General features: G+C 46.0%; 2 protein-coding genes and 3 non-coding genes across 5 annotated transcripts in view; all 5 read right to left on the bottom strand.

Moving 5' to 3' along the window:
• Positions 1-23,883, bottom strand: part of LOC141146124 (uncharacterized) — a gene marked incomplete at its 3' end in the record, with an annotated part of 74,496 nt that overhangs the window by 43,896 nt on the left and 6,717 nt on the right. The window contains 1 exon segment of the mRNA XM_073632877.1: positions 13,168-13,224. Coding sequence (XP_073488978.1) covers positions 13,168-13,224 — 57 coding nt within the window.
• On the bottom strand, positions 11,831-21,816 carry LOC141145644 (uncharacterized). Its single transcript, XM_073632481.1, has 2 exons — positions 21,777-21,816; positions 11,831-12,835 (listed from the first exon to the last, which is right to left on the bottom strand). Exon 2 carries the CDS (start codon positions 12,736-12,738, stop codon positions 12,118-12,120), a length of 621 nt encoding a protein of 206 aa, XP_073488582.1. The 5' UTR covers positions 12,739-12,835; positions 21,777-21,816; the 3' UTR covers positions 11,831-12,117.
• On the bottom strand, positions 13,004-13,136 carry LOC141146544 (small nucleolar RNA SNORA9). Its single transcript, XR_012244936.1, has one exon. It is a non-coding gene; the product is annotated as a small nucleolar RNA SNORA9 (small nucleolar RNA).
• Positions 21,613-21,745, bottom strand: LOC141146547 (small nucleolar RNA SNORA9). The gene has a single exon (XR_012244939.1). It is a non-coding gene; the product is annotated as a small nucleolar RNA SNORA9 (small nucleolar RNA).
• LOC141146546 (small nucleolar RNA SNORA9) lies at positions 22,843-22,975 on the bottom strand. Its single transcript, XR_012244938.1, has one exon. It is a non-coding gene; the product is annotated as a small nucleolar RNA SNORA9 (small nucleolar RNA).

Genomic DNA, 23,883 nt, shown 5'->3' with positions numbered 1-23,883 from the left:
ACTGTGTATATAGACTGCCAGGTCCGGACTCTGTATACTGTGTGTATATAAACTGGCAGTGCCAGGGACTCCGAATACTGTGTGTATATATAGACTGGTAGTGCCAGGGAGTCCCTTATACTGTGTGTATATATAGACTGGTAGTGCCAGGGAGTCCATATACTGTGTGTATATAGACTGACAGTACCAGGCACTCCGTATACTGTGTGTATATAGACTGGCAGTGCCAGGGACTCGGTATACTGTGTGTATATATAGACTAGTAGTGCCAGGGAGCCCGTATACTGTGTGTATATAGACTGGTAGTGCCAGGGACTCGGTATACTGCGTGTATATAGACTGGGAGTGCCAGGGACTCCGTATACTGTGTGTATATATAGACTGGTAGTGCCAGGGAGTCCATATACTGTGTGTATATAGACTGACAGTGCCAGGCACTCCGTATACTGTGTGTATATAGACTGGCAGTGCCAGGGACTCGGTATACTGTGTGTGTATATAGACTGGTAGTGCCAGGGAGCCTGTATACTGTGTGTATATAGACTGGTAGTGCCAGGGAGTCCGAATACCATGTGTATATAGACTGACAGTGTCAGGGACTCTGTATACTGTGTGTATATAGACTGGCAGTGCCAGGGACTCTGTATACTGTGTGTATATAGACTGGCAGTGCCAGGGACTCAGTATACTGTGTGTATATAGACTGGTAGTGCCAGGGAGTCCGTATACCGTGTGTATATAAACTGGCAGTGCCAGGGACTCCATATACTGTGTATATATATATATATACTGGCAGTGCCAGGGACTCGGTATACTGTGTGTATATAGACTGGTAGTGCCAGGGAGTCCGTATACCGTGTGTGTATATAGACTGACAGTGCCAGGCACTCTGTATACTGTGTGTATATATAGACTGGTAGTGCCAGGGAGCCCGTATACTGTGTGTATATCAACTGGCAGTGCCAGGGACTCTGTATACTGTGTGTATATAGACTGGCAGTGCCAGGGACTCTGTATACTGTGTGTATATAGACTGGTAGTGCCAGGGAGTCCGAATACCATGTGTATATAGACTGACAGTGTCAGGGACTCTGTATACTGTGTGTATATAGACTGGCAGTGCCAGGGACTCTGTATACTGTGTGTATATAGACTGGCAGTGCCAGGGACTCCGTATACTGTGTGTATATATAGACTGGCAGTGCCAGGGACTCTGTATACTGTGTGTATATAGACTGGCAGTGCCAGGGACTCAGTATACTGTGTGTATATAGACTGGTAGTGCCAGGGACTCCATATACTGTGTATATATATATATATATATATATATATATATATACTGGCAGTGCCAGGGACTCGGTATACTGTTTGTATATAGACTGGTAGTGCCAGGGAGTCCGTATACCGTGTGTATATAAACTGGCAGTGCCAGGGACTCTGTATACTGTGTGTATATAGACTGGTAGTGCCAGGGAGTCCGAATACCGTGTGTATATAGACTGGCAGTGCCAGAGACTCGGTATATTGTGTGTATATAGACTGGCAGTGCCAGGGACTCCATATACTGTGTATATATATATATATATATATATATATATATATATACTGGCAGTGCCAGGGAGTCCGTATACCGTGTGTATATAGACTGACAGTGCCAGGCACTCCGTATACTGTTTGTACATATATATATATACTGGCAGTGCCAGGGACTCTGTATACTGTGAGTATGTAGACTGGTAGTGCCAGGGAGTCCGTATTCTGTGTGTATATCGACTGGCAGTGCCGGATTCCGTATACTGTGTGTATATAAACTGGCAGTGCCAGGGACTCTGTATACTGTGTGTATATATAGACTGGTAGTGCCAGGGAGTCCGAATACAATGTGTATATAGACTGGCAGTGCCAGGGACTCTGTATACTGTGTGTATATAGACTGGTAGTGCCAGGGAGTCCGAATACCATGTGTATATAGACTGGCAGTGCCAGGGAGTCCGTATACTGTGTGTATATAGACTGGCAGTGCCAGGGACTCTGTATACTGTGTGTATATAGACTGGCAGTGCTGGACTCCGCATACTGTGTGTATATAGACTGGCAGTGCCAGGGACTCAGTATACTGTGTGTATATAGATTGGTAGTGCCAGGGAGTCCGTATCATGTGTGTATATAGATTGGCAGTGCCGGACTCCGTATACTCTGTGTATATAAACTGGAAGTGCCAGGGACTCCGTATACTGTGTGTATATTGACTGGTAGTGCCAGGGAGTCCGTATACCATGTGTACATAGACTGACAGTGCCAGGCACTCCATATACTGTGTGTATATCAACTGGCAGTGCCAGAGACTCTGTATACTGTGTGTATATAGGCTGGCAGTGCCAAGGACTCCATATACTGTGTATATATATACTGGCAGTGCCAGGGAGTCCGTATAACGTGTGTATATAGACTGGCAGTGCCAGACACTCCGTATACTGTGTGTATATAGACTGGCAGTGCCAGGGACTCTGTGTACTGTGTGTATATAGACTGGCAGTGCCAGGGACTCCATATACTGTGTGTATATATATATATACTGGCAGTACCAGGGACTCGGTATACTGTGTGTATAGAGACTGGTAGTGCCAGGGAGTCCGTATACCATGTGTATATAGACTGGCAGTGCCAGGGATTCTGTATACTGTTTATACAGACTGGCAGTGCCAGGGACACTGTATACTGTGTGTATATAGACTGGTAGTGCCAGGGAGTCCATATACTGTGTTTATATAGACTGGCAGTGCCAAGGACTCTGTATACTGTGTGTATATAGACTGGCAGTGCCAGGGGCTCTGTATACTGTGTGTATATAGACTGGCAGTGCCAAGGACTCTGTATACTGTGTGTATATAGACTGGCAGTGCCAAGGACTCTGTATACTGTGTGTATATAGACTGGCAGTGCCAAGGACTCTGTATACTGTGTGTATATATAGACTGGCAGTGCCAAGGACTCTGTATACTGTGTGTATATAGACTGGCAGTGCCAGGGGCTCTGTATACTGTGTGTATATAGACTGGCAGTGCCAGGGGCTCTGTATACTGTGTGTATATAGACTGGCAGTGCCAGGGGCTCTGTATACTGTGTGTATATAGACTGGCATCCTCTGGAGGTAGAATTGTGTCTCTATTATACTTTGTTGTGCAGTACAGAGGTGTATACAGTTTGTGTCGGCCTGGCATTGCCATGGAGAGGGATATTGAACTGTATACAGGTAATGATGGTGCCAGGAATGTTTGTATAGTGACGGGGATGTTGCCAGGGATCCGGTGATTTCACAATGTAATAATTCGATAAGAGCCGGTGATTGTTCTGGATGTGAAGTCGAGGATAACAGTCACCCCTCCCCCTACCAGATCCCATTTACTCTCCTTATTCTAGGATTGCATTGAGCTGATGTGTGTTAAGAATTAAACAAAAAACAACCCCCGGTCTATGTTGTGGGAACGCACATTTTACTGCGCATTGCCGCAATACACAAATGTACATTGACCATGAAGATCTTTCAACAAAGCTGCTCACAGCTTACAGAATTATTTAAAGGGTATGTACACCCCAACAATGAACTTCTCCGTATTGTTACATTTTGATCTATTTATTATGCCACTGAAAGTGTTTTGTTATGTCTGTTCAGTAAGTACAGGAAATGCCATTTGATCCTGCCAGAAATCGTGCGTTGATGACTTCCTGTGCTCTCTGCCCCTGCACAAGGAGTGGTCATGGAGATGGGCAGGGTGAGGAGACGTTATGGAGATGAGGACAGGGGACGGAGATAAGGAGGAGTGGAGGAGATAAGCAGGAGGGGTTATGGAGATGAGGACAGGGGACGGAGATAAGTTGGGGTTATGGAGATGAGGACAGGGGAAGGAGATAAGGAGGCGGGGTTATGGAGATGAGGACAGAAAAAGAGATGAGGAGGGTTATAGAGATGAGGACAGGAGGAAGGAGATAAGGAGGGGTTATGGAAATGAGGACAGGGGAAGGAGATGATAAGGAGAGGTTATGGAGGTGAGGACAGGGGACGGAGATAAGGACAGGGGAAAGAGATAAGGAGCAGGGGAAGGAGATAAGGAGCAGGGGAAGGAGATAAGGAGCAGGGGAAGGAGATAAGGAGCAGGGGAAGGAGATAAGGAGCAGGGGAAGGAGATAAGGAGCAGGGGAAGGAGATAAGGAGCAGGGGAAGGAGATAAGGAGCAGGGGAAGGAGATAAGGAGCAGGGGAAGGAGATAAGGAGCAGGGGAAGGAGATAAGGAGCAGGGGAAAGAGATAAGGAGCAGGGGAAAGAGATAAGGAGCAGGGGAAAGAGGTGAGGACAGGGGAAGGGGCAGGGGAAAGAGGTGAGGACAGGGGAAGGAGATGAGGACAGGGGAAGGAGATGCGGACAGGGGAAGGAGATGCGGACAGGGGAAGGAGATGCGGACAGGGGAAGGAGATGCGGACAGGGGAAGGAGATGCGGACAGGGGAAGGAGATGCGGACAGGGGAAGGAGATGATGAGAGCTTATGGAGGTGAGGACAGGGGAAGATGATGAGGAGGAGAGGTTATGGAGGTGAGGACAGGGGAAGGAGATGATGAGAGGTTATGGAGGTGAGGAGAGGGGAAGGAGATGATGAGGAGGGGTTATGGAGGTGAGGAGAGGGGAAGGAGATGATGAGGAGAGGTTATGGAGGTGAGGAGAGGGGAAGGAGATGATGAGGAGGGGTTATGGAGGTGAGGAGAGGGGAAGGAGATGATGAGGAGAGGTTATGAAGGTGAGGACAGGGGAAGGAGATGATGAGGAGGGGTTATGGAGGTGAGGAGAGGGGAAGGAGATGATGAGGAGAGGTTATGGAGGCGAGGAGAGGGGAAGGAGATGATGAGGAGAGGTTATGGAGGCGAGGAGAGGGGAAGGAGATGATGAGGAGAGGTTATGGAGGCGAGGACAGGGGAAGGAGATGAAGATGATGAGGAGGGGTTATGGAGGCGAGGACAGGGGAAGGAGATGATGAGGAGGGGTTATGGAGGCGAGGACAGGGGAAGGAGATGAGGAGGAGGGGTTATGGAGGCGAAGACAGGGGAAGGAGATGAGGAGGAGAGGTTATGGAGGCGAGGAGAGGGGAAGGAGATGATGAGGAGAGGTTATGGAGCTGAGGACAGGGGAAGGAGATGATGAGGAGAGGTTATGGAGGCGAGGACAGGGGAAGGAGATGAAGAGGAGAGGTTATGGAGGTGAGGAGAGGGGAAGGAGATGATGAGGAGAGGTTATGGAGGTGAGGAGAGGGGAAGGAGATGATGAGGAGAAGTTATGGAGGTGAGGACAGGGGAAGGAGATGATGAGGAGGGGTTATGGAGGTGAGGAAAGGGGTAGGAGATGATGAGGAGGGGTTATGTAGGTGAGGACAAGGGAAGGAGATGATGAGGAGAGGTTATGGAGGTGAGGACAGGGCAAGGAGATGATGAGGAGAGGTTATGGAGGTGAGGACAGGGGTAGATGATGAGGAGAGGTTATGAAGGTGAGGACAGGGGAAGGAGATGATGAGGAGAGGTTATGAAGGTGAGGACAGGGGAAGGAGATGATGAGGAGAGGTTATGGAAGTGAGGACAGGGGTTGATGATGAGGAGAGGTCAGGGGAAGGAGATGATGAGGAGAGGTTATGGAGGTGTGGATAGGGCAAGGAGATGATGAGGAGAGGTTATGGAGGTGAGGACAGGGGTAGATGATGAGGAGAGGTTTTGAAGGGGAGGACAGGGGAAGGAGATGAGGAGAGGTTATGGAGGTGAGGACAGGGGAAGGAGATGAGGAGGAGAGGTTATGGAGGCGAGGACAGGGGAAGGAGATGATGAGGAGAGGTTATGGAGGCGAGGACAGGGGAAGGAGATGATGAGGAGAGGTTATGAAGGTGAGGACAGGGGAAGGAGATGAGGAGAGGTTATGAAGGTGAGGACAGGGGAAGGAGATGAGGAGAGGTTATGGAGAGGAGGACAGGGGAAGGAGATGAGGAGAGGTTATGGAGAGGAGGACAGGGGAAGGAGATGAGGAGGAGGGGTTATGGAGGTGAGGAGAGGGGAAGGAGATGATGAGAGGTTATGGAGGTGAGGACAGGGGAAGGAGATGATGAGGAGGGGTTATGGAGGTGAGGAGAGGGGAAGGAGCTGATGAGGAGAGGTTATGGAGGTGAGGAGAGGGGAAGGAGATGATGAGGAGGGGTTATGGAGGTGAGGAGAGGGGAAGGAGATGATGAGGAGAGGTTATGGAGGTGAGGAGAGGGGAAGGAGATGATGAGGAGAGGTTATGGAGGCGAGGACAGGGGAAGGAGATGATGAGGAGGGGTTATGGAGGCGAGGACAGGGGAAGGAGATGATGAGGAGAGGTCAGGGGAAGGAGATGAGGAGAGGTTATGGAGGTGAGGACAGGGGTAGATGACGAGGAGAGGTTATGAAGGTAAGGACAGGGGAAGGAGATGAGGAGGAGAGGTTATGGAGGCGAGGACAGGGGAAGGAGATGAGGAGGAGAGGTTATGGAGGCGAGGACAGGGCAAGGAGATGAGGAGGAGAGGTTATGGAGGTGAGGACAGGGGGTAAATGATGAGGAGAGGTTATGAAGGTGAGGACAGGGGAAGGAGATGAGGAGGAGAGGTTATGGAGGCGAGGACAGGGGAAGGAGATGAGGAGGAGAGGTTATGGAGGCGAGGACAGGGGAAGGAGATGATGAGGAGAGGTTATGGAGGTGAGGAGAGGGGAAGGAGATGATGAGGAGGGGTTATGGAGGTGAGGAAAGGGGTAGGAGATGATGAGGAGAGGTTATGGAGAGCAGGACAGGGGAAGGAGATGATGAGAGGTTATGGAGAGGAGGACAGGGGAAGGAGATGATGAGGAGAGGTTATGGAAGTGAGGACAGGGGAAGGAGATGATGAGGAGAGGTTATGGAAGTGAGGACAGGGGTAGATGATGAGAGGTCAGGGGAAGGAGATGAGGAGAGGTTATGGAAGAGGTCAGGGGAAGGAGATGAGGAGAGGTTATGGAGGTGAGGACAGGGGTAGATGATGAGGAGAGGTTATGAAGGTGAGGACAGGGGAAGGAGATGGTGAGGAGAGGTTATGGAGGCGAGGACAGGGGAAGGAGATGAGGAGGAGAGGTTATGGAGGTGAGGACAGGGGAAGGAGATGGTGAGGAGAGGTTATGAAGGTGAGGACAGGGGAAGGAGATGATGAGGAGAGGTTATGGAGAGGAGGACAGGGGAAGGAGATGATGAGGAGAGGTTATGGAGATGAGGACAGGAGGAAGAGGCGTTGTTGAGATTAGGACAAGTGGGAGGATATAAGGAGGAGGAGGGGTTATGGAGATTAGGACAGAAGTAAATAAGGACAGGAGGAGGGGTTATAGAGATGAGGACAGGGTATGAGATAAGGAGGACGGGTTATGGAGATGAAGACAGTGGGAGGGGATGAGATAAGGAGGGAGATAAAAAAAGAGTTGAGATCAAGACAAGGGGAAAGAAATTAGGAGGGGTAAAAAAAAAGGGGTTATGGAGAAGAGATGAGGAGGGGTTTTGGAGAGGAGGATAGGGGGATGAGATAAGGAATGAATATGGAGAAGGTTTGGAGAGGAGGACAGATTATAGAGATAGACAGGGGTATGAGATAAGGAGAGGTTTTGGAGATACGCTTGTCTTGTATGTGAATACTTTCCAGGGGCAAGAAAATCCCCCCTCCTTCTGCATTCCTCCCGCCGCTGCTCATCTCTGGAAAGTGCCCACATCCTGGACAGATCTTCTTTAAAGCCGAACTATTGATTAGCGGAAACAGTCACTATTGACCACCTCAGTGATTTGCCATGGTATCAAGAGAAATGTACGGTTTCCCGCTTGGCCTACTGTAAAATGGCGGTCAGGCGGGAGCCCTGTTATCCTGGGTGGATGGCATAAGACGTCCCTCACAGGCTCCCCATGGGCCGCACTCTAGTGCCATCTGTCACCGGATACAGCAGATGACAGATCAGTGTAGCAGCCCACTGTGGGGACCATGTGATCACTGTGACCAATCACATGACAGTTGTACACAATGGAATGGCTTTGATTCATGCAAGTCATTGTGTTGTTCTGTGATTGGCCCTGTCTGTACCATGTTATCCCTGTGACCAATCACAGCCCATATGTACCATGTGATTAGCTGTGGGCAATCACAATAGTAAACACTGAATGAATAGTGTTCATTCAGAAAAAAAAATGTTGCTTAGAACAGTAATAATCACTGTTATATGCAATCAGTGTGTTAAAAAAAAAAAAAAAAAAAACACAAAAAAACCCCCCCCCAAAAAAAAACCCAAAAAACAAACAAAAAACAAAAAAAAACAAAAAAAAAAAAAAACAAAAAAAAAAAAAAAAAAAAACACAAAAAACAAAACAAAAAAAAAAAAACAAAAAAAAAAACAAAAACACAAAAAAAAAAAAAACCCACACACACACAACCTCATCACCCCCCCCCAGAGTTGTAGTGTTACTCTGCTAATTATATTGCTCTGGCAACTGTATGTTTTTTAAAAGAAAAAAAAATGTAATCCAAAAAAAAAAAAAAATTTTTTCTAAGGATTAACATTTTTTTTCTTTTACATACTGTTACCATTCAGTGTCACCCCCACACCAGTTGTATGAAAACGCCGCACTGCACTGGTGACCATATGTATAAAATAAATTATATTATTATAAAAAGTTACTTTTTATTTCTTTACTTTCCAAAAAATTGTGACAAAAAAAAAAATAAATAAATAAAAATCACCATGCTTCTTACTAAATACCTTGGACTGCCTACTTTCCAAAACAAAAAAAAAATCATTTGGGAGATATTTGTACTGTCCTTAGGGCTGTTTTAGGGCCTCAAGAAATTAGACAGGCTGTTAATACAACAGGATTGATCAATTCTCAGGTAAAATAAGTATTGAACACGTCACCATTTTTCCAGGTAAATATATTGGTAAAAGGTGATATTAACATGAAATTTCCCCCACATGTTGGTAACAACCCATCCAATCCATACATACAAAGACACCACAACAAATACGTTCAGAAATGAAGTTCTGTGTAATAAAATGGAGGGACACAGGAAAAAGTATTGAACGCATAAAGAAAGGGAGGTACAAAAAGGCAAGGAAAGCCAAGACACCAGCTGAAATCAGTAATTAGAAAGCAATCCCGCCCTTTGTCAGCTGGTTCAGTCTCACCTGATGGCGTATATAAAGGTGTCTCATTACCAAAGTGTCACACAAGAAACATCTCATGATGGGTAAAAGCAAAGAGCTCTCTCAAGACCTTCACAACCTTATAGTTGCAAAACATACATTAAAGGCTTCTAATGTATGCAGGGCATTTTTACAACCTCTCCTGAACGATTTAACATGACAGATAGTAACCCACGTTTAAAACGTCCGTTTTGCCGCGTTTACATGCCACATTTATCGGCGTTTTGCGTTTAGAAGCAGTACTTCATATTCCCATCGCACACTTTCCTGGATAAGCTCATGAGATATGGGTGCTGCAGCAACAACCAGCTGGATGATCATCACATGCCTGACGAAGGGGTCCTGCGTGACTCCGAAACGTTGCACTCTCTCTGTGTGTTGTGATCATGCAATAAACTACACGTTTGGACGCTATCTACGCTGTTCCGTGGTGTGCTGGCAAATATTTCCATTATTGCGTTTAGAAGCATTTCTAAAAAAAAAAAAAAAATTTTTTTTTTTAAATGGCCAAAAACAAAAATGCATATAAACGAAACGTGGCGTCTGGCATCTGAAACTTCGGCGTCTGAACTAATTTTTTTGCCTTAAAAAAAAGGCCTATAAAAACGCACCTGCCTAAAAATGACAGTAAACGAACCTGTGTACATGGACACATAAGATAACATTGAATGAGTTCAGGGGCAGCTGAAAAAAAAAAAAAAAAAAAAAAAGTGTCCAACTGCCTCTGATTGTCCGTTTAGCAGCAGCAGTGTACAAGGGGCTTGAATGCATTGGTTACAGAAGGATTTCTAAACTTCTCAACGTTCCAGTGAGCACTGTTGGGGCCATAATCCGGAAGTGGAAAGAACATAATTTATCCATGAACCGGCCACGTCCAGGTGCTCCTCGCAAGATTTCTGGCAGAGTAGTGAAAAGAATGATCGGAAGAGTTGTCCAAGAGCCAAGGACCACTTGTGGAGAGCTTCAGAAAGACCTGGAATTAGCAGGTAGACAATAAGTAATGCACTCACCCGCCATGGCCTGTAGGCACACTCACCACGCCACACTCCATTGCTGGAGAAGAAGCATGGAGAAGCTCAGTTAAAGTTCGCTGCATAACATTTAGACAAGCCTGTGAAATACGGGGAGGATATAGTCTAGTCAGAGGAGACCCCAAAGGAACTCTTTGGATGCCATGTTTGGAGGTCACATGGCTCCAGTGTTAATTTTGGCAGCAAATTTCAATTTAGTTTTAGTATTAGGACTAAAATGGCATTTTAGTTTTAGTCCCATTTTAGTCTTCTGCAGTTATTTTAGTCGTATTTAGTCGACTAAATCTCCAGTACATTTTATTCGACTAAAACTCATTTTAGTCGTCTAAAATCTAATGGGTGTAATTAAATTGTAATGCATTAGTTAACATTTCTCTACAATTTCCAAACTCCTTATATACTGCTGGAGTGAAAAATCGAATAAGTTATTTATTATGGTATTGAGGTATGAGCATCCACTACAGACCAGTTTAAATTTTGATGTCAAATTTCTATTTAGTCTTAGTCTTTTGACTAAAATGCCGTTTTAGTTGTTTTAGTTTGAGTCGCATTTTAGTCGACTAAAATAATATTCATTTAGTCGACTAAAATGTTTTAGTCGACGAAATTAAACACTGCATGGCACATCACCCCAAAAACACCCCCCATACCAACAATCAGGTTTGGAGGTGGGGACATCATGGTGTGGGCGGGGCTGTTTTTTTGGCAAACTTCACATCATTGAAGGAAGGATGAATGGTGATAAAAATCTGCTGCCATCTACCAGGATGATGAAGATGAAACGAGGGCGGACATCTCAGGAGGACATCTCAGGAAGGAGGACATCTCAGGAGGACATCCCAGGAAGGAGGACAATCATCCCAAACACAGAGCCAAGGAGAGAGAAAATAAAGCTGTTAGAACGGTCCAGCCAATCACATGACCTGAATCCAATAGAAAATCTATGGAAAGAACTAAAGATCAGAGTTCATAGAAGAGGCCCACGGAGCCTTCAAGATGTGAAGACTGTTTGTGTGGAAGAATGAAGCCAAAATCACACCTGAGCAACGCATGCGACTAGTTTCTCCATACAGGAGCCGGAGTCTTGAAGCCATCATCACCAACAAAGGATTTTGTACCAAATACTAAATACATTTGTTAGGGGTTCAATACTTTTTCCCCATGTCCTCTTATTTTATTACACAGAACTTCATTTGTATGAATGGATTGCATGGCTTGTTACTGATATGCGGGGAAAATGTCATGTTACTATCACCTTTACCAATACATTTACCTAGAAAAATGGTGACGTGATCAATACTTATTTTACCTGCTGTGTATATATATATATATATATATATATATATATATATATATATACGGTATATCCCATAGTTTGTGTACTGTAAAGCTTTCAAACAGACTAAATAATATACACCAATTTGGGTTATTTTCACCAAAGAAATGTAGTAAAATACATTTTGGCCTAAAATGTATGAAGGACTATTATTTATTTGCAGGATTTTATAACAAAAACAAAAACAAAAAAAACATGTCCCCCCCCCCCCCCTAAGATTTTCTGTCTTTTTTTTTTTCATTTATTTAGCAAAAGGGTCGATATGTCCAGGATTCTAGAAACCAGCGTTAAGCGTCCATCCAGACTCCTTCAGGAAAGTGGAAATGTAAGGAGCGCCCTGCGTTGCTACAAAGCTCCAGGTCCCAGCATTCTGTGCACCAAATCTGTCAAACCACCTGCTTTCTCATTGGTTGAAACCAGCCAAACAGGTGGGCAGAACTAGAAGATAAGAGTTCAACCATTTAGCAAGCAGGTGGGCACCAAAGGTGGATTTGTCCTTCAAGTCTGCACAGCATGTCCCAGCCGCTTCTTCTCCTCCTTCTCTCCCTCCTCCTCCTCCTCTTCCTCCTCCAACTCCACCACTTGAACATTGAGGAACGGCTCCTCTTCCTCCTCTTGAACTCTCAGTAACGGCTTCTTCTTCTTCATTTGAACTTTCAGTAACGGCTCCTCCACCTTCTTTTTATTCTTCTTCATTTGAACTTTCAGCGATGGCTCCACCTTCTTCTTCTTCTTCGTTTGAACTTTCGGTAACGGCCTCCCTGCTGACACCAAACTCGACAAACCCGCAGCATGAAGTCTTCTGTTCACGGTAGAAAGTGAGACTTGCTTATGTCGGCCGAGGTTGAGCTGAGCTCGAAGCTCTTGTGCCGTGAGCTGCTCGTTACGCCTGCTGGTGATCCTCAGAAACTTGTCTTCCATTTTTGTTGTGGCCTTCGGTCTGCCGGACCTGTTCCTGTCCCAGTTCCCCCCAGTTTCGGAGTGCCTCTTGACGGTGTAGGACACGGCGTTGACAGACACCTGGACTTTCTTGGCAATTTCCCTGCAGGAAAGTCCTTCACGTTTAAGGTCAACAATGGTCTGCCTGTCTTCGACAGTCAGCTGCCTTTTTTTCGCCATTGTGGCCGCAAAATATTGTTTACCGTAGTGTAATATTGTCCAAACGAGGCTTTAGAGGATGAAGAACATCAATTTGTCCAAATGCTGATGAGCTTTACTGGAATAAAACACAAAACAAAAAAGAACAGGCAGCATGTCAGAGCAGACATGAGAATAAAACAGAGGTGGGAATATTTGTCAGAGGTTTCTAGAATGTAAAGGACAGGTAAGGTAAAGAAACAGCAAATGTCCACCACATCACACACCATCCACATGCTTTACTAAGAAGTGTCTGGGGTTTCTGAAACCTCCTACCGGAGGAGCAGGAAGAGGCCTCAAACCACCCCAGGGATGATCTAGCAGAGTCCACAGGAGTGACCAGAGCTACAGCCAGCTCGGACATGCTGGAAAACTTGCACGAGGCTCCTAGAAATAAAAGGAAGGACGCACCTTGTATCCAGCTGTGGTCTTCAGCGTCACAGAAGAACCTGGGACTGAGTCCGCTATCTGTAGAAAGAAGAATACAAAGAGGTAAAAACAGCATCTACACATCCAGCACATCACATACCAACCATGTGTCCTACAAAGAAGTGTCTGGGGTGAAAGGAAGTAGAAGTAGTCTCCAAGAAGTAGAAACCGCTCTTGTGGAATGAGCATTTATTCCTAACGGAGGTGTCCGGGATGCTGCTTTGTATGCCTCTGCGATGGCCGACTTCATCTACCTTGCGATGGTATTTTTAGATGCCCTTTTACCCCTGTTTGAACCTGCAAACAACACAAACAGGCTGGTGGAACGTCGCCATTCCTTGGTGCACTCTATGTAAGCGATCAAGCATCTCCTGACATCTATCTTATTAAATCCTGCCTCCTTGTCGTTTTTAGGATTTCCGCAAAATGACGGTATCACGATCTCTTCCGACCTATGGAAGTTAGACGGTACTTTGGGGGGAAATGCCGGGTCCAGCGAGAGGATAATCTTGTCTTGCAAGATGATGCAGAAGGGCTCAATCACTGAAAGCGCCTGTATCTCACCAACCCCCCTAGCGGAGACTAGGGCCACCAAAACCACTGTTTTTAAGGTTAAGAGCTTTATGGGCAGTTCGTCTATTGGCTCAAAACGGTGTTTTACAAAGACTTTGCAACACAGTGGATAAGTCCCAGGGAGGGAACCTCCTTGACTTGGGGACCCTCTTTCGGCTGATGGAAGCAAGAAATCTGACCAGTGGCTCTTCTGACAGTCTTTGACTTAAAAAGCTAGACAGAGCCGATACCTGCACCTTAAGGGCACTGACTGCCAGATTTAGATCTGCTCCGGCTTGGAGGAAATCTAGGACCGCCGGGATCATGGCTCCTGACATTCTGTTATTGAGCAGGCGCCAGGCCCCAAATTTTTTCCAGGATTTGTTGTAAACTGTGTTAGTAGACGGCTTCCGGCTGCTAAGAATGGTATCAATTACTTTTGCCGATAACCCTCTCTGCTCTAACAGCTCCCTCTCCGAAGCCAGGCCGTCAGAGAAAGAGAGCTCACTTCTGGATGATTCGCCTCTCCCTGATATATGAGGTCTGTCCTGTAAGGCAGTCTCCAAGGCTCCGTGATGCTGAGTCTTAGTAGTCCTGAGAACCAAGACCTCCTTGGCCAGAATGGTGCGATCAGGATAACCTTCATGCTCGACACTCTTATCGTCCGGCTAATCTTTGGAATGAGGGCAAAAGGTGGAAACACATACACCAGATTTGCCTCCCAGGACTGGGATAGGGCATCTAGGCCCAGACTGAGATGATCTCTCTGCAGGGAAAAAAAATTGTTCCACCTGCCTGTTCTGCCTTGTAGCAAAAAGGTCTATCTGTGGGATTCCCCACTTCTGCACGATCTGTTCGAACACTGTTCGATTCCAGCACCATTCTGTCTGAGACAGAATCTCCCTGCTTAGGACATCTGCCAGAGTATTTAATTCCCTTTTATGTGAATAGAAGACAGGGATAGAAGATTTGCCTCCGCCCATTGAAGGATCTTTTCTGCTGTCCTCATAAGACCTGGGACTCTTGTACCTCCCTGCTTGTTGATGTAACTTACTGTGGTAATATTGTCCGAAAGGACCTGCACGTGTCTTCCCCTCAGAGTCGGACCAAAGGCTACTAGAGCCTTTAGAACTGCTCTCTGCGTCCTTGCATTGGAGGAGAGGCTGGCTTCCTGCCGGTTCCAGACCCCTTGGGCCATCTATGCACCTGAATGGGCTCCCCCACCCCTGACCACTGGCGTCCGTGGTGACCGCCAGAGGGCTGTGTTGGGACCAAAGTCGACCTGCAGAGAGATTTGCAGGGATCAACCACCACTCTATTGAGAGTTTTACTTCCTGCGGGATCTCTGTCTGCCTCTAAAGAGATTCCTTCCTTCCATCCCAGACAGAAAGCATGAACTCCTGAAGTGCTCGAGTATGGAATTGTGCCCACTGGACTCCTGGGATGGCTGCTGTCATCAAACCAAGAACCCTCATTATACCTTGAATTGAGGTCTCTGTACATGCGCAGAGGCTGCTCACCTCTGCAATTATCGTTGCCACTTTTTCTTTCATCAGAAAAATGTTGGATGTAATCGAGTCTATTAAGTATCCTAGGAATACTATACTTTGAGTAGGTACCAATTGTGACTTCTGATTTACCAGCCACCCCAGCTGCTGAAAGTGTCCGACAGTTCTGCTCAGGTTCTGTTTCACCTCATCTGCTGAGTCTGCAAAGATCAGCAGGTCATCCAGGTAGGGAATTATACGAATTCCCTTCCGATCTCAGGGGCCACAGAGCTTCTGCCAGAATCTTCGTGAAGATGCGTGGAGCTGACGCCAATCAGAAGGGCAGAGCCTTTAACTGAAAATAGAGGGTCTTGAACCCCTTCTTCACTGCAAACCTCAGAAACTGCATGGACTCCTTTCGAATGGGGACATGAAGATAGGTGTATCTAAGATCCAATGAGACCATGAAGACCCCAGGGGTTAACAAATCTCTGGTGGTGTAAATTGACTCCATTTTGAATCGTTTGTACCTTACGTACATGTTCACTTCCTTCAGGTTCAAAATGAGTCGGAATTTTCCTGATGGCTTATTAAAAAAAATGTGAGAATAAAACCCCCCTTTTCTTAGGGTTGGGGGGGGGGGGGGGATGAAGCTTATCACCTTCTCCTCCAGCATATTCTGTAGGAGGGAAGACATAGCTGTTGCCTTCTCCACGTCTTTCGGGAGAATTGTTGTATGAAATTTTTGAGGGGGGCAGCCCAAGAGGTCTATCCTGTACCCCGACTTTATCAGATCCAGGATAAAGCTGCTGCTGGAAATGGTCTGCCACTGTGGGAGGAATGACCCCCAACCTTCCTCCCACATGGCTGTTTGAGTCACTGGGAAGGGCCTTTAGGCTGGGGAGGGGGGGGTTTAAAAAGGAAGCCACCTCTGCCCCTTCCTATATTGCCACCCTCTTCTGGTCTTGGGTGGCTGCAAAACCCTTATTATGCTGTCTTTTGTCCCCCTGATAGTTCCTTTCACCTGATCTCTGGAAGGGACGAAAATTTATTTTTTTCTGTTTTTTGAGGAAAGGAAACCCTTTCTTTTTATCGGCCGACCTCTCTAGGACAGATTCTAGCTCTTTACCAAAGAACAAATCTCCATTAAAAGGGGAGGGAACAGAGTTTGGCCTTTGACACTGCCTCCTCCCCAGGACTTCAGCCAGATACCCCTCCTGGCTTCATTAATTAATGCTGTAGACCTGGCCGAGAATACTACAGACTCTGTGGACGCATCTGCTATATAGGCTACTGCCTTATATAGCAGATGGTAGACCATCCAAAATGTCTTCCCTGGGAGTATCTGACTCCAGAAGAGTGCGGAGCTGTTTAATCCACAAATCAAGCGTACGAGCCACGCATGTAGTGGCTAGTGCTGGCTTAAAGTTAGCGGAGCAGGCTTCCCACACTTTCTTTAAATACCCTTCCGCCTTTCTGTCCATTGGCTCCTTTAGGGTGCCTGAACCCTCAAAAAGGAAAGCTTTGAACCTTTTGAAACTTTAGATAAGTAAGCGTCCAGTCTGGGGCACTTTTCCCACAACTTTGCATCCTCCTCTTTGAAGGGAAACCTTCTTTTCAAATTTTTAGGAAAGAAGACTCCCTTTTCCGGTCTCCTCCATTCCTTTTAGGGACTTATGTACCGGAAAGGTTCTGCTCTGCTTAGGCTGAAGGCCTGCATATAAAAGGTCATGTACAGACAACTCCTGGTCCTCTGGTTCCTCCAGCCCCAGGGTGTCGTATATAGCCTTTAATAGCTCCTCTGTTTCCTCTGAAGGGAAAAGGGATCTTTGAAACTTGCTGGATCTTTCCTCATTACAGTCCCCCTCCTCAGACTCTGAGCTCTCCTCCAGTGCTCCGTGCTGGTGGGCTGCCCGTGCCTGGGTCAGGACCATTGGCCTAACACTAGTACTGGTGCCGGAAGTACAGGGGATAGGTTCAGCAAGAGCTTCCTGCTCTCTGGGTTTAAAGGCCTGTTAATCTGTTTCATCCCTTTCTTCATTGAGTCCATCAAACCCTTGAGGATAGGGCCTGTTTCTCCTTTGATGAGCTTGTCTATACAGTCCTGACATGCACTTTTCTTCCACCTATAAGGCATTTTCTTGGTGCCCATCGGGCACCTTTTTCTGGGTGTCTCTGTTTTGTTATCTCTGGGCTCGTGGGCTTTGTCCTGTAATGAATCAAATGACAAACGCCAGCGCATTACTTCCACTGAAGACAATACCCGTTAACAAAAACACCCTGTGGATAACAAAAATTCTAATCTAAGAACCTTTTTAAAAGTACCCACCACCGGAGCCTATGCTAGTTTGTACGACACCTGCCCACTCTAAGCATATCAATAAACAGGCTCTGGAAAAAAAAACACAACGCCCCCTGCGCCCCCACCACAGGAGGATAAGAAAAGGGAAGGCGCAGTCTGCCCCCTATTTTCTTACCTTAGGGCCCGAATCAACGGATGGCGCCTCCAGATCCGCTTCCATGGATCCCGGTATCTCCATGCTCCTGGAAGCCTTTGGCGCCATCTTGTTATTCAAGCCCCTATTTAAGGAGGTGCGGAGAATCCGGGGCGGCGTTGTGGATCAGCGTTGGTGTACCAAGATGGCCACCGCTGGACTTCCTGCCATGTCACTTCCTGTCGCCAGCGCTGGAAGTTACCTCTTTACTCTGCGCCACCAGCATGATCCACATGCCGAGGATAGAGAAGCCCTGCAACATGGAGATCTCTGTAAAACGGCAGAAAAGAGGCACCCGGGCCATGCGGCGGCCTGCGCCTCCACTAGGAGAACACCCTGCTGTGCCATTTCGGATGGACCCACTGGATCACCTCCTCCACGCCTCACAGGAGGCTACAACCGTCAATCGGGAGAGGGGGTCCCTTACTTTCACCCCAGACCGCTCGATCAGGTCTCTGGGTGGCCCAAACTGACTCATACCCCAGGGAGTACTACCCCTGTTTGCCCTGGGTATGGACGTCGGGAGCCCCCTGCCACCTAGCATGAAGGACGGAAAAATAAACATCTGTTTGGAGTTCCTGACAGGTCGGAGGAAACACAAATACTGAGGGGGCTAATACATGTGTGCTGCTTTTATAATGTGGATCATGTGCTTCCTGTGCTAGGTGGGAGGAGCCTATCTCTCTGTAAGCTGTCCTGGAAGATGACTTGGAAAAAACACAAACACAACCTCATCACCTCCCCAGAGTAGTAGTGTTACTCTGGTAACTATATTGCTCTGACAACTATATGTTTAAAAAAAAAAAAAAAAAAAAAAAAAAACACACCAACTCGCCATGCTTTTTACTAAATAACTTGGAATGTCTTTTTTTTTTTTTTGGAAAGTAAAGGTAATTTGGGGGATATTTGTGCTGTCCTGGGGGTTTTAGGTCCTCAAGAAACGATAGGCCGTTAATACAACGGGATTGATCAATTCTCAGATAAATTCAGCGCGTAAAATAAGTATTGAACTCGTCACCATTTTTCTAGGTAAATATATTGGTAAAGGTGATATTAACATGAAAATTCCCCCACATGTCGGTAACAACCCATCCAATCCATACATACAAAGACACCACAACAAATACATTCAGAAATGAAGTTCTGTGTAATAAAATGGAGAGACACAGGGAACAAGTATTAAACACGTGAAGAAAGGGAGGTGTAAAAAGGCATAGAAAGCCAAGACATCAGCTGAAATCAGTAATTAGAAAGAAATCCTGCCCCTTGTCAGCTGGTTCAGTGTCACCTGATGGCCTATAAAAAGGTGTCACACAAAAAACTTCTCATGATGGGTAAAAGCAAAAGAGCTCTCTCTCAAGACCTTCGCAACCTTACATACATTAATGCATTGGTTACAGAAGGATTTCTAAACTTCTGAATGTTCCAGTGAGCACTGTTGGGGCCATAATCCGGAAGTGGAAAGAACATAATTTCACCATAAACCGGCCACGTCCAAGCGCTCCTCGCAAATTATCTGACAGAGGAGTGAAAAGAATTATCAGAAGAGTTGTCCAAGAGCCAAGGACCAATAATCCGGAAGTGGAAAGAACATAATTTATCCATGAACCGGCCACGTCCAGGTGCTCCTCGCAAGATTTCTGGCAGAGTAGTGAAAAGAATGATCGGAAGAGTTGTCCAAGAGCCAAGGACCACTTGTGGAGAGCTTCAGAAAGACCTGGAATTAGCAGGTACACAATAAGTAATACACTCACCCGCCATGGCCTGTATGACCGCTCACCACGCAATACTCCATTGCTGAAGAAGAAGCATGGAGAAGCTCGGTTAAAGTTCGCTGCACAACATTTAGACAAGCCTGTGAAATACGTTGAGGATATAGTCTGGTCAGAGGAGACCCCAAAGGAACTCTTTGGATGACATAATACACACCATGCTTGGAGGTCACATGGCACATCACCTCAAAAACACCCCCCATACCAACAGTGAGGTTTGTAGGTGGGAACATCGTGGTGGGGGGGGGGGGCTGGTTTTTCAGCATACGGTACTGGCAAACTTCTGAAGGAAGGATAAATGGTGATAAAAATCTGCTGCCATCTACCAGGATGATGAAGATGAAACGAGGGCGGACATCTCAGGAGGACAATCATCCCAAAACACAAAGCCAAGGAGAAAGAAAATAAAGCTGCTAGAATGGCCCGGCCAATCACCTGACTTGTATCCAATAGAAAATCTATGGAAAGACCTAAAGATCAGAGTTCATAGAAGAGGCCCACAGAACCTTCAAGATTTGAAGACTTTGTGTGGAAGAATGGGGCCAAAATGACACCTGAGCAACGCATGAGACTCGTTTCTCCATACAGGAGCCGTCATCACCAACAAAGGATTTTGTACCAAGTATTGAATATATTTCAGTTAGCGGGTTCAATACTTTTTCCCGTGTCCTTTCATTTTATTACACGGAACTTCATTTTTTTTGGTGTCTTTGTATGTATGGATTGGACGGGTTGTTACCGACATGCGGGGGAAATTTCATGTTACTATCACCTTTACCAATATATTTACCTAGAAAAATGGTGACGTGTTCAATACTTATTTTACCCTCTGTTTATCCCATAGTTTGTGTACTGTAAAGTTTTCAAACAGACTAAATAATATACATCGATTTGGGATATTTTCACCAAAGAAATGTAGCAAAATACATTTTGGCCTAAAATTTACAAAGGACTTATTTATTTGCAAAATGTTATAACAAAAACAAAGAAAAACATGTTGTCCCCCCCCCCCCAGGATAGTGTCCAGGATTCTAGAAACCAGCGTTAAGCGTCCATCCAGACTCCTTCAGGAATGTGGAATTGTAAGGAGCGCCCTGCGTTGCTACAAAGCTCCAGGTCCCAGCATTCTGTGCACCAAATCTGTCAAACCACCTGCTTTCTCATTGGTTGAAACCAGCCAAACAGGCAACCAGGTGGGCAGAACTAGAAGATAAGAGTTCAACCATTTAGCAAGCAGATGGGCACCAAAGGTCCATTTGTCCTTCAAGTCTACACAGCATGTCCCAGCTGCTTCTTCTCCTCCTTCTCCTCCTCCTCCAACTCCACCACTTTAACTTTGAGGAACGGCTCCTCCTCCTTCTCTTGAACTTTCTGTAATGGCTTCTTCTTCTTCAACTGAACTTTCAGTGACGGCTCCTCCACCTTCTTCTTCTTCATTTGAACTTTCAGCGATGGCTCCACCTTCTTCTTCATTTGAACTTTCAGTAACGGCTTCCCCACTGACACCCAACTCGACAAACCCGCGGCATTAAGTCTTCTCTTCACGGTAGAAAGTGAGACTTGCTTACGTCGGCCGAGGTTGAGCTGAGCTCGAAGCTGTTGTGCCGTGAGCTTCTCGTTACGCCTGCTGGTGATCCTCAGAAACTTGTCTTCCATTTTTGTTGTGGCCTTCGGTCTGCCGGACCTGTTCCTGTCCCAGTTCCCCCCAGTTTCGGAGTGCCTCTTGACGGTGTAGGACACGGCGTTGACAGACACCTGGACTTTCTTGGCAATTTCCCTGCAGGAAAGTCCTTCACGTTTAAGGTCAACAATGGTCTGCCTGTCTTCGACAGTCAGCTGCCTTTTTTTCACCATTGTGGCCGCAAAATATTGTTTACCGTAGTGTAATATTGTCCAAACGAGGCTTTAGAGGATGCAGAACATCAATTTGTCCAAATGCTGATGAGCTTTACTGGAATAAAACACAAAACAAAAAAGAACAGGCAGCATGTCAGAGCAGACATGAGAATAAAACAGAGGTGGGAATATTTGTCGGAGGTTTCTAGAATGTAAAGGACAGGTAAGGTAAAGAAAACAACAAAATGTCCACCACATCACACACCATCCACAGGCTTTACTAAGAAGTGTCTGGGGTTTCTGTAACCTCCTCCCGAAGGGGCAGGAAGAAGCCTCAAACCACCCCAGGGATGATCTAGCAGAGTCCACAGGAGTGACCAGAGCTACGATTAGCTCGGACACGCTGGAAGACTTGCGCGAGGATCCTAGAAACAAAAGGAAGGACGCACCTTGTATCCAGACGTGGTCTTCACCATCACAGAAGATCCTGGGATTTAGTCCGCTATCTGAAGAAAGAAGAATACAAAAAAGGTAAAAAAAAGGACACAGTAGGCATGTCCACCATGTACACTAGATTGCCAAAAGTATTGGGACGCCCGCCTTTATACGCACATGAACTTTAATGGTATCCCAGTCTTAGTCCGTAGGGTTCAATATTGAGTTGGCCCACCCTTTGCAGCTATAACAGCTTCAACTCTTCTGGGAAGGCTGTCCACAAGGTTTAGGAGTGTGTCTATGGGAAGGTTTGACCATTCGTCCAGAAGCGCATTTGTGAGGTCAGGCACTGATGTTGGATGAGAAGGCCTGGCTGAGCAGTCTCCGCTCTAATTCATCCCAAAGGTGTTCTTTTGGGTTGAAGTCAGGACTCTGTGCAGGCCAGTCAGGTTCCTCCAGCCCAAACACGCTCATCCATGTCTTTATGGACCTTGCTTTGTGCACTGGTCCAAATCATTAGGTGGAGGGGGGATTATGGTGTGGGGTTGTTCTTCAGGGGGTTGGGCTTGGCCCCTTAGTTCCAGTGAAGGGAACTCTTTAGGCGTCAGCATACCAAGACATTATGGACAATTTCATGCTCCCAACTTTGTGGGAACAGCCCCTTCCTGTTCCAACATGACTGCTCAACAGTGCACAAAGCAAAGTCCATAAAGACTTGGATGAGCGAGTTTGGGGTGGAGGAACTTGACTGGCCTGCACAAAGTCCTGACCTCAACCCAATAGAACACCTTTGGGATGAATTAGACCGGAGACTGCGAGCCAAGCCTTCTCATCCAACATCAGTGCCTGACCTCACAAATGCTCTTCTGGAAGAATGGTCAAACATTCCCATAGACACACTCCTAAATCTTGTGGATGGCCTTCCCAGAAGAGTTGAAGCTGTTGTAGCTGCAAAGGCTGGGCCAACTCAATACTGAACCCTACGGACTAAGACTGGGATGCCATTAAAGTTCATGTGCGTGTAAAGGCCGACGTACCAATACTTTTGACAATATAGTGTACCATCCACGTGCTACAAAGAAGTGTCTGGGGTTTCTATAACCTCCTCCCAGAGATGCAGGAAGAAGCCTCAAACCACCCCAGGGATGATCTAGCAGAGTCCACAGGAGTGACCAGAGCTACAGTCAGCCCGGACACGCTGGAAGACCTGCACAAGTCTTCTTAGAAATAAATGCTGCCAAAAGTAGTACCAAATCTTATATAATAGCACTGAAAAAGGTCAAAAAATAAAAAAAATGCTGACTTTACTTGTACAAGGGAAACCACAACACATAAAATATGATTTATATCCTGTGAATTTTTTTAACATGAATCAATAAAAGCCATAGGATAACATACAATGTGTACAATCATATTTCTTCATAAGTCACAAAACACAGAACGTTTGAACAAGATAATCCAAATAGGTCAACATGTTTCGCATGGGTGCTTCCTCAGGACTATTTACACATGTTCATAAAGTAGTGACATGTCACCTAAAATGAGTAACCAGGGGAGGCGTCCAGCAAAACTTGAATTAAAAAGGGAAGCCAATGTTTCAACAGGAATAGTTACACCAATGGCAAAGGGATATATCTATAGATCAAAGGCAAGCATCACCCAAAAAGGTAGTACAACCTCAACCCACTGATATTTTTTAAAAAGGTGCCACCTACAAAAGCTCCCCCACAATTTGAATATAAATCCCCCAAAATGTATCCAAGAGAATGGTAATATAAAAAAGTTATAGAAAATGCACATAAAATTCCTTCTAGTGGGAATACATATTATGGACCACCACCATAGACAGCCCAAAGCCTACCCAAGTGGGATTGCAATAATACCCAGGCGTTCTTATAAGGATATGGTAACCAATTGCCAATACTGAAGGGTGGACTTCCTTAACACCGAACTGACATATAATGACCTCCACAAAATACAGGATGCAGCATGTGAAAAGGGTCCTGAGGAAGCACTCATGCGAAACACGTTGACCTATTTGGATTATCATGCTTAAAAGTTCTGTGATTACGATCATGAAGAAATAGGATTGTACACTAGGTATGTTATCCCATTGCTTTT

The sequence above is a fragment of the Aquarana catesbeiana genome, linkage group LG05 (genome assembly GCF_042186555.1).
Source record: "Aquarana catesbeiana isolate 2022-GZ linkage group LG05, ASM4218655v1, whole genome shotgun sequence".
Lineage (NCBI taxonomy): Eukaryota > Metazoa > Chordata > Amphibia > Anura > Ranidae > Aquarana > Aquarana catesbeiana.
This window is presented reverse-complemented; position numbering and strand designations above follow the sequence as displayed.

What these genes read in the sequence shown, in the direction of transcription:
- LOC141145644 (XM_073632481.1), bottom strand. Translation starts at nt 12,738, where the DNA reads ATGGCGAAAAAAAGGCAGCTGACTGTCGAAGACAGGCAGACCATTGTT.